The sequence below is a fragment of the Macadamia integrifolia genome, chromosome 5, assembly GCF_013358625.1.
Source record: "Macadamia integrifolia cultivar HAES 741 chromosome 5, SCU_Mint_v3, whole genome shotgun sequence".
NCBI classification, from domain to species: domain Eukaryota; kingdom Viridiplantae; phylum Streptophyta; class Magnoliopsida; order Proteales; family Proteaceae; genus Macadamia; species Macadamia integrifolia.
Window position 1 is genome coordinate 46,742,395 of NC_056561.1, and position 11,516 is coordinate 46,753,910.

The 11,516-nt window shown below is 35.7% G+C and overlaps 1 protein-coding gene across 1 annotated transcript; it reads left to right on the forward strand.

Moving 5' to 3' along the window:
• The first annotated feature begins 2,492 nt into the window (after window positions 1-2,492).
• LOC122078509 (uncharacterized N-acetyltransferase p20-like) lies at window positions 2,493-3,049 on the forward strand. The gene has a single exon (XM_042644523.1). It carries the CDS (start codon window positions 2,496-2,498, stop codon window positions 3,018-3,020), a length of 525 nt encoding a protein of 174 aa, XP_042500457.1. The 5' UTR covers window positions 2,493-2,495; the 3' UTR covers window positions 3,021-3,049.
• The last annotated feature ends 8,467 nt before the right edge of the window (window positions 3,050-11,516 follow it).

Sequence of the window (11,516 nt, forward strand, 5' to 3'; positions counted from 1 at the left end):
GATCATTGAAGATTCTAAATCAAAGATCAAAATCAACTCCAAATTTCGGCGCCAACAGTGCTTTTAAATAGTGTCAAATGCAAATTCAAGTGCATAGTACCAAATTTCATTGTAATTTTGTACAGTGCTAAATGAAATTCAAATGCGCCGTAAACCCAAATGAAATGTAAATGTGCTCTCTTAGTCTATAAAAGAGACACTCCTCCTCTTCACAAATCACTTGTAATTTTTCTCTAAAAAGACTTGTAATTCTACTCCCAAATTTCTAGAATTAGAGAGAGTGAGCTCCCCAAAGAAGGTTCGCCCCTCTCAAGTTCTTCAAGACTTCAAGCTCCGTCGGACATCTCCAAAGCTCCGTCGGTCTTCAACATCTCAAAGTTCCGATTGTCCCCTACAAGTCCGATCACCCTCAAAAGTTAGCATCAACAACCCTCAAAGCTCCATCAAAGACCAACCACCCTTCTTCTTCTCAAATCCTCAAACCCAAGCCTGTAATCCAAAGATCTCCAATCTAATATCAGTGCACAAAGCTAAATGTGTTGTGACTTAGTAGGTGCCTATGGTGGAAAGCATTCTCGTAGGAAGACTACTCAAGCATCAAGTTTGCCATGATGGCCCAATTTATTGTGTTGTGACTTACCAATTGGCAGATCTGAACTTGAGTGGGAAAATGACACATTTACTAATAATATATCTAAAATGTGATCGAGACTAAACATTCCATCAGAACCATCTTACACGTGAACATAACTAGAGAGGACATAACCTAATGAATCCGGAGAGAAACCCGTTTTGATATCAAGTAAAGTTTCATTTTAAAAGACTAATCTTATAAGCCCTTATATATTTCTTTAATTCGAATAATTTTTTTGGGAAAAGGACAGGTATGCTAGCGTAGTACCTAGGAATTAGGAATGCTAGCGGCATTTTGACCGTAGGATTTGATCAACATGAATTGAACCGTTGGATGGAGAGAAGATAAACAAATTTTCAATGCATGGTTGCAACACCTTTACTCTCTCTCTCTCTCTCTCTCTCTCTCTCCCCTTGCCGAAAAAAATCATTCATTCACCGGATCCAGCCGAAGAAAGCAAAGTAGTTGGCACTGCCGCTGTTGATGGACCGCAGCCGCAGTCACTGCCGCTGCCGCAGCAGACGGTGTTCCAAACTTGTTGCGGATTTGGCCCTGCGTTGATTCATGAGCTTCTTCTTTAGTCTAGGATTCTTTTGAATAAGAAAATCAAAAGAAGCGGTTGGGAGAGAACAAGAAGCGGTCGTCGTTCGGCGGCCGGTAGCTCTACTAAGCGAAGAACCGTTCGCTGCCTTTTCTTCACAAATAACATGTGCAGGTAGACTAGGAGAAGAGAAGCAAGCTACCCTCGCCTACCTCCCATCTATATCTATAGGCGGCAATGGTAAGAGCTGGTAAGCATGGTAACTGTATCGGCGGCCTGGGCTGGAGCGTGGATGATCAGTTAGGAGTAGTGGCTCAGGCCTACCAATGCTGATTGGTTACCCAGCATTCCAATGGAATCGAAAAAGAGTTGAACACCTTCACTAATTAACCACCTCGTGAAGCTTCAGCGGCAGCCTCACCTAGCACCTGAGACCGTAACCCCGGACGATACAAGAAATTCCCTTTCCACATGCCTACTCCCCGCCTGCTGCCCAACCTCGGATCATATCGCACTGGAACACTTCCCAATCCAAAGGAAAGGGGAGAGATCTCTTCGCTTGCTGCCGAGGTCGAAGAAAGCTCAGAGGGAGGGGGAGAGAGAGAGGAACCGCAACCGCTGCCGAGGTCGAAGAAAGCTCAGAGGGAGGGGGAGAGAGAGAGGAACAGTAAAAACCAGAAAAAAAAAAGAAGAAGAAGAAGAAGAGAACTGAGCTCAACCTGGTCGGGGGAGAGAGGGAGTAACAGAAAAAACCAAAAAAAAAAAAGAGAGTGCAGCGTTGCCGGAGTCGGAGTTGGTGAGGAAAAGGGAAAGGAAGACCGTGGAGCGGCAATATTAAGTAAGTTTTGTACGATAAAAATTGCAAACGGATGAGATCTTTTATCTTTCATCTGACGGCCACTATTCGCTAGCATACTTAATTCCTAGGTACTAGCATACCTATCCCTCTCCCAATTTTTTTTTATGGTCGTGCCATGTAGATTATTTCATCTGTCAAGTGTCAACTACAAGTGCAGTATTAAAAGTTTCCATCACCAAATAAAATACAAGGCACGACCATAAAGCAAGCAACAAAAAAGAATAATAAAACTAGAAAATACTCTACAATATAAGCCGTTCGATCGGGTCAACGATTTTGACATCTTACGGTCACATCATCTTTACCTGATCCATCGGATTTCAGAGGCTAAGGTTGGTAATTGGTCAAATCCAACTATTACATTATGCTTAAATCATTAATTATTTCTTAATTGGTGTCGACCCACAAGTTTATATAAATAATCACACCTCTCTTGTTATGGTTGCCATTTGCTAGCTTTAATGAAGATGAATTCATCGAAGATCTCTCTCCGGCCATTTGAACTTTCCGACGTCGACGACTTCATGTTGATGGTCGGTGATGATCGGGCGATGCGGTTTACTAGATGGAACACCTTCACCTCCAAGGAAGATGCTTTGATGCAGCTCAAAAATGTTTGCATGGTCCATCCTTGGTGTAGATCTATTTGCTTGGATGATCGATCGGTTGGACTTATTTCAGTCCGGCCGGCATCCGGAGATGACCGATGTAGGGCAGAGATTGGTTATGGTTTGGCAGTTGATTACTGGGGTCAAGGGATTACAACCATAGCTGTGAAGATGGCTCTCCCAATTGTGTTCAAAGAAATGCCATATTTGTTGAGGATACAAGCTTTGGTTGATCCAGAAAACAAGGCCTCCCAAAGGGTCTTAGAGAAAGTTGGGTTCATAAAAGAGGGTCTTTTAAGGAATTATACCTTCCACAAAGGGGTGATAAGAGATGTGATTTTCTATGGTTTCTTATCTACAGATTCCATATTAGACTGATAATGTAAAATCAAAATTAGATTGTTAATTTGTTCAGAGGTTTGTATGTAATGTTTTGATCAATCTTTTCTTCTTTCAATCTTCATTTTTAACATATTCTAAATTGTCTCAAGGGTTGACTTAGGAAATCTTACTTTAATCCGGGTTGGATTGAGTTTTCATGTGGTTGAATCAGGTTGATCCAACACCAAAGACATTGGTGGGTTCCTCAAAATATGCTATTTCTATTGATTGTTTAGAAATAGACCAAAATGGGCCATAATCAGTCCTAACCCTAGATTTTGTACATGGATTGATCGATTTAAATCAGCTGAAATCAGGATCTGCCTCGATCCTTTTTTATTCAAATTGGTCGATTTAACAAAAAAGAAAGTCCTTCCACCCCTAGGGTGGTCGTAGATCACCAAAACAAGCAAGCAAATGAAGAAGCTAGCCCCTATTTGAGTAAGTTGATCGTAGACCACCGTTGATTGTCCAATTTCAATATTTTAATCCATGACTCCACTCCTCCTTAGTCACTAGAAGGGTTCTGTCAGAGAAAATAGAGAGGAGAGGAGGTCACTAGACCTTTCCAATGGAAAATTCATGTTCAAGTTTACTATTGAGTAGAATAATAAAGGATATACAAAGGCAGATATAACACATCTGTTAGGGTACATCTGGTCTATATTTCTCTAACTATATATAACTTGTTTAGTCACAACCTATAGATGTAATGGATAATAAAAAGAAAGCTGATTAATTAGTATCCTTTAATAATGAGCCCATTTTGATAATTGCATAGTTGTGATGAAATCAAATACTGGTACATCAGCTTTCTTTAATGTTCAAATGAGAAGAAATCACAAGTGCTTAAAACATCCTGAACAAATATTTGAAGAGCCCAGGATTTCAGAAGAAATGCCACATCTATATAAAGCTTGGTGGTAGTTTTTGAAGATGGTAAGGAGGTTTTTCTTATTCCAATTAACCATTTGCAGACGAAGAAAGAAGTACTGATCATGTTCTGGATCCGTAATCTTCTTCCTTATTCAACCAATATGGTGAGAGGCTAGAGCAGACCTCTCTATTAGTGTAGGGCTTGCAATCGATCTTTTAGCTCATTCATCTAATTCTCTTGGTCTAGGAGCCCCCCCCCCCCCCCCCCCAGGTGGGTGCATAAGGATGATTGCCTTGAATTAGAGTGACTAGAGCTACAACGTGATTATGATTTTGAAAACCCTAGTCCAACCATGAATCACCTTAGCTGGGCCTAGGCCCAGCCCAGCCTTGACTCAGGGCCTAAAATTCCAATGCTGACCTACCCTGAGGTCGGGTCAAGCTGACCTTGATTGGCCATAACCATAGGGAGGGAAAAGGGAGATGCAAAGGCTGGACCGGACTGGGTCACGCCAAGGAGAAGAGGAAGGAAAATGAAAGGGTTAGGCTGGGCTGGGCCAGAATCAGCCCAAGTTCCCAACTTTGGCCCGACCCGGACTTCTTGTCAAAAAAATTCTCAACCCTAATTCACCTTCAGGGCTAGGGGGATCTCAGCCCAGGCTCTGGTCAGGCTCAAGACGGATTTAGACCAACAGGGCCAAAGTTACACCCCTATTAGTGAAACTGATGATGGGCTGCATGACGAGGGACTGTTGAGAGAGGTCGAGCGAATGCTTGACAAAGACACCGCCCGGGCAGATCGACGCCCTTAAATTTATCTGTTCATATTTTTTTTTTTCCAGACTTGGTTAAAAAATTGGACAAGATGATGAACCAAAATGCATCTTCTGTGTGTTATCTTTTGTTTAGCTGGTGATGTTCATAAAGCCCAAAATTGATCCAGAAATCAATAAGAGAGGGCCGGTCTCAACTCTCAACCACCAAACTAAGTCTGGACTAGTTTGTATACTTATTATTCCACCTAAACACTAATAAACGCTAGCATTTTGGCTGTTCCATAAATATTGGATTCTCTAAGTCTTCCATCAAAGACAACATTAGAGGCACAATCAACGGACTTGGGGAATTTGGCGGCCTTCCAATGTTAATCGTTGGAGTTGCTAATGTGACATTTGACTGTAATAGCTTTCAGATCAGTGTCTTCTGGTGCCATATTCAACCATGTGATGCTTTGTTCTTTCTTTGGTCCTTGTGAGAATGATGTGCAATTATTACTTCTTCAAAAGCCATGTTGCACTGAAATGACTTAACAAGAATTTGATTGGAGTGGGAATTGAAAAGATATGCTTAAATGATGTAACATGATGTGATATAGTCCAATTCTCTCAGACCTCTAGCAAAAAAGAGTCTCCCCTCTCTCTCTCTCTCTCTCTCTCTCTCTCTCTCTCTCTCTCTCTCTCTCTCTATTTGAAGTCTCCTCATTATTATTACTTTTCAAAAAAAAAAAAAAAAAATCAGATAATTTATTCATTCTATTTTGTTTTTTTACTTTTTTTTTTTTTTTTTTTTTTGTGTTTTTCACTATTTTAATCTTGAAATAATACGAGTAATGGATTCAGATCAAGTAGGTATTAGTATCGATTTCAGTCAATATCAATTTAATACAGTCGATACAATCAATCCTATCCCAATACTTAAAAGGGTAAAACCATACCAACACTAATACACGAGTGATTGTGAACATAAATAGAATGAATAAATTTGATGATTCAACTTAATCATATTATTTCCTTTGTATTGAATTTTATATTATTACATTTTTAGACATTAAACTATCTGACCTTTCACATTTCAACCATTTCTCAAGAGGTCTATTTATTTACATAATCTTAGAGTCATTAATGTGTGGGACACCTATCTGCTTTATGGGAAAAAAGGAAGAAAGGAACAGGAGGAGTTGTAATGTCTAGTAATACCTAGAGCTAAGCCTGTCACATGGCTAATTATTTAGGACTCAAATTATTTGGCTGGAAAGTTCCAGCCCTGAGGCCCAGACGGGTGAATCCATTATTTTACAAAATCAAGTGGTGAAATTTTTTAATTAAAATATTAAATCAATCGGTTGGTTGGTTTAACGAGATCAACCATCCATTTGCTACAAAATTAGGCCACCTGTGTTGCTTGGCTATTCAACATGACTATCCTTTTTACCTATTCTCTTTTGGGGTTAAGGGAAAGTGAACTATGTAATTTCTGAGGTCTTATTTGATTTTTTTTTTTTTTTTTTTGATGAATTCTTTTGTCATGTCACAACAAATTTTATGAGTTAGGTATCACAATCAATAGCGAATTTTCATCATGATTTTAATAGTTTATTATTATTATTCTTTTATTAATATTAAAAAAATAGATTCAACACGATTGGATTTAATTTAATTTCATGACATGACATGACGTGGGTTACGAAATTCCATAGGTAGACAAGACAATCCAACATTTATTGTACGAATAAAAGAACATTGTCAAATTATGTGACATTTTCACTCTAATGGAAGGGCAAAATGACCACCCTATTTCTTGTAAAGAAAACTCCATCTCTTTGGATGTCCATGCGTATGCACATGCTCTTAGCAATTCTATTAAAATATTACCACATAGACTTCCTACTATGTTATAGTGTTTTCGGAGGATCAATGATAGTGAATATATTAAGACTCAAATTCACAATCAATCGACTCAAGCGGTGATGGGTTAAAGGGTATTTTTTTTTTCACTAGGTTACTAACCTCGTTGGTAGACTTTGAGTCTAAACTTAAAGAAACTTTAGCGCACTTCATTTTTATTTTTGGGATTGTCTAAATGGAACCATCTTTTCATTGTCTCTTCTCTTATTTTTAGGATTTTTTTTTTGGGTTTTAAAAGTTTCTAAAAGAAAAAGGTTTTTCAAAATTACTTTGAAAGTATCTAATTATTATATCATTCTCGAGAGTTGACATTGTTTCATACAATTTTAAAATATATATGTGAATTGATGGATTTTACTTTTACTGAATTATTTAAAAAAAAAAAAAAAAAGAAAAGAAAGAAAGAAAGAAAAAAGAAAAGAAAGAAAGAAAGAAGAAGAAGAGATTACGAATCATTCGACAACTAAATCTTGACTCTTAAAATATTGGCTAGATAAAAAAAAAGAAATCATATGGTTCATATAGAAAGAAAGAAAGAAGAAGAAGAAGAAGAGATTACGAATCATTCGACAACTAAATCTTGACTCTTAAAATATTGGCTAGATAAAAAAAAAATCATATGATTCATATACTATGATATACTAACTTTAAGTGTATGCAAATATTTAGGTGGGCCATCAATGTACATCCTAATCTTCTAAACATTAAGCAAGTAATGTGTTATTATAAGCCAAGATCCACGTACGGACCATGCAGATTAAGGTTTTCCCCCCTAATATATTGGTGACATAAAGAATCGAACAATCATTTCCTAGGCCCACTTGAGCAAAATAGAGGTAATGAAATAGAAAGAGATAATGGATTAAAATTGAGTAAGTGGTATGGTGTATCCATTAAGCCCACTGACATATTTATTTAGACTTATCAGGTGGACCATTCATAATGGCTAACAACCCTTTTTTGTTTCTTTACAAATCCATAATTGGGAGAAAAAGATTTTTAAGTACATCATCAATAATAATAATAATAATAATAATAATAATAATAATAATAATAATAATAATAATAATAATAGGGGAGAGGGTTTTCTCAAAGGTAGCGTGACCTCCACTATACGGGGATCAATGTGAATACACGTGAAAACATCAACATCGATGGGATTTCTGTTTTCCATGGAGGTGGAGTGGTGATTTTATCCCCTCCTTATGTTTACGTGTAGAGGTCACAATACCATCTAGGCTTTTTTTTCCCCTTACAAAAGATGGGATATCTCTAGATAGGCTTAATGTTCAACGCATTTGCCTTTCCTTTCTTTTTTTTCCCCGTTTTTTGGATAAACAGTACACTATTTCTTTCCTGAAAAGCTCAAAGTTTCCAATAATAGAAATTAGGTGAGTGTACGCAACACCCACCATTGAGAATAATTGTCATTCATCATTTCATCCACCGGAAGATTCCTCACCAGAGTAATCAGTAATCCATACCGATATAAACTTTACCGAAAAAGAAAAAGAAAAATTGATTCCTACATAATCAAATTGAAAATTGCGTTGGAGTTCATCTATGCATTTCTTTCTATCTATTCATAGTTAGTAACTTAGGCATCGTTTGATAATGTAAACGGTTTTTCATATTTTTGAAAACAAAAACGGATTTTTTGATGTTTGATAAATCTATTTCTCCAAACATTTTTTATAGACATTATGTCACTAAAAAACCCAATAGTATCATGGGATGCCCAAAAGGGAGAGAGAGTTTGGTTGCATTTTTTTAAGTTTAAATAGTTGAGAGATTTATCAGGCACAATAGCCTTTTTTTCCTCTCAAATTCGTTTATAGAAACGGCGAAACAAGTTGGACTTGTGGACTTGTTTCGCCAAAGTCATTTCTAGAATTGTAAATAGGTATAAATTTTGATTTATGTTTCTAAAAATGGGTGAAACGGAACAACTTTATCAAATGCTTTTTATGTTGTTTTTCTGTTTTTGGGAAACAAAAAAAAGCAAAAACGACATAAACAAAATATTGTCAAATGGTGCCTAATAAATCAATAGTATTTGAATTTTTCATCCAAAAATGTTACAAATTGGTCAAGTATCAAAATTAATTCCCTTTCTGGCAAAACCTCCAATATTGGCTGTAATTGGCCGGATTCTCATTGTGATAGCATTTTGCCACTAAAAGGAGATCTGTATGTATGTTTTTTAGTATAAATTGGGGTTATGGTATTGAAAGTGCATTCATCCATAGAATGCATAGTTTATATGAACATGTGGGATAAGCTTTATAGAAGAGAACATATTCGATGCATATGACTCTCGCATATGCGAGGTCTTAAGAGGCAATAACTATATAATCTTACCTTGAGAATGTTGAGAGGTTATTTTGATTGTTTGGCCATCACATCGCAATATTCGTACTTTACCGCTGTATAGAGAAGGGATGCATTTTAATTGAGATTATCATATTATGTACAAATGACGATCCAATAGTTGACATCTTTTTATAGTATTATTTTTATTGAAAAAGAATGAAAAAAAAAAACCAAAGAGACATTCTTATATTATATCCCTTTCAACTAGTTTTAGGTGGTGTCAAATTTGGGACCCACCAGACTGAATGATTGAAACAGATCAAATCGTAGCGAAACTGATCAATTGAATTTATTATCAGTTTGATATTGGTTTTGGGTTTTAGAAACTGATTGGACCAATCATAATCGATAGTTTGGATCGAAATTGGAAGAAAAAAAAATTAATAATTCAATATATATATATATTTTTATCTTTTATAAATAGGAAAAGAAAAAAGATCAGAACAAAAATAGACCAATAAGAGATGGATTTTTTTTTTTTTTTGCCCTTCTGTCAGTAGAACCAATAAGGGATGGATGAGAGGCCATTAAAGTAAACCAAAAATGAATCTAAACCAACCTGATCGATAGCCATCGGTCATGATTTGATTTTTGTAATTTTTTTATGAGAATTTTTGTAGACTAAACACTTTACTGATTTGATTTCGGTCTCACCCAATCAATTTGTGTAAGAAAGTCTTAAAAACCAATCAAAATCAAGACCGATCATTTGACACCTTTAACTAAGTCGAAGACAAGGTTGCTAGGTTAATTTGATAAATACCCACTTCAAAAATTGTAATTCACTTTAAAATAGATTGGATTCACTTTATTTGCCCCATTTCATGAATTAAATCACTATAATTTGAGAATCAATGGGGACAAAATGATTTGCGGTACATTATTGAATTAGGAGAATCCAACAACTATGTCACAGAATAAGCTTTTGTTACAAAAAATAATCAAATTAAAACTGCATGTATCATAATAGAATGTTTGGTTTGGATATAGCTAAAAAACAAGAATGAAAACGGCTATTGTTTTTTGGTTTAAAATATAATATGAAAAACAAGCTTGTAAGATCAATTCCAAAAATGGAAACAATCCAATAACCATATATATGTGAAACCCTAGGAGAAATATAATAGTTTATCTTATCACCCCCTCTCTCCTATAAGTTTCATCCTAGTAATTTCAAGACACTTGGCAAGACAATACCATATTTATATTTTATTTTAAAATAATAATATTTAAATTTTAGTGCGATCCCTATTTAAAAAAAAAAAAAAAAAAACTTCAAATTAGTTATGTACAAAGCTGACTCAGATCAGGAGATTAAAAACCACAAGCTTGTCTAATTTGATGAATAATTAATTTGATTAGATAATGTATCCTGGTGACCCACTTTTAAGTTCATGTATCTTGGAAAAAAAAATATTAAATCCCATTCTATGTAAGGATGGAATGATTTCATGGAAGATCAACTTACTGGCTTTATATTTTTTTATTTTTGTAAGACAATGCATGTGTGAGATCCACAATGTCAATATCATACCTAAGGCCTTAAGCGCACTAAGCCTTTTGTCGTCCACTAAAACCATATCCACTCATGTATTGGCTTCCATCCACATCTTAAGGGGAATCTAGTGCATGATTTAGGGAAGTCTTGCCAAACTTAAATAAATTATTATGCAACAATCTAAAGGGAGAAGTTTTGGCTGCTTTCTTAGGTTAAAAAAAAGAAAAAAAAAAAAAAAGAAAAAAAAAAGAGGGAGAAGGATTGGTATGCTATCAATATACGGTAAGTTAGTGGACAGTATCAATAGGGGCATCGAATAAGGTATCATATAGGAAGAATAGGTTGGTAGGGGTCATTTCAAAAGGAGGAAGAGAGAGACATCAGACATAGTGGGTGCTAGCGTACGGTATACTAGCAATATACCCAATATTTTCAAAAAAAATAATATAATTTGAGTATAAAAGATTTTATCTCCAATTTCCTTTTCTTGTGTTTTTCATATAATGGGTGAGACACAAAAGTAATGATAATCTTTCTCAAAAGTACTTATTTTTTTCCTAACTTTTCTTCCATTAACACATCCAAATTATCATATTTCTAGATTTTTCTTTCAATTCCTTTTCCTCATCACGACAGAAAGCATCCAAACGAGACCTCAGGTCTCGTGCTCAAATCAATTTTAGCAAAAATAAAATTGGTCCAGTGGTAAAAATCTTTGTTGGGCTTTTTGTGTGTGCTTGCATGCATGTGTTATAAACCTAAAACCTATATAGGCTGTTGGATACATCCTCTTAATTTTATTAGATAGTTTGCTAGGCTAACTATGACAACCATTCATGATTAAGATCAATTCGTTTATACCTTCATGCCTTCTATACTACAAGAATCAATTTCTAATATTCAATAACCTGAAGAAAGTTACCTGATGAGGTGTTACCTATATCTACACACATGAGGAAGTGGAACTAGAGTAGCATTCATATACCCATGTGTCTAGGCGCACACAACTTATAGAGTAGCGTTCTTTCTCTCCCCACCCCGCTTCCTTTTTTTTTTTTTTTT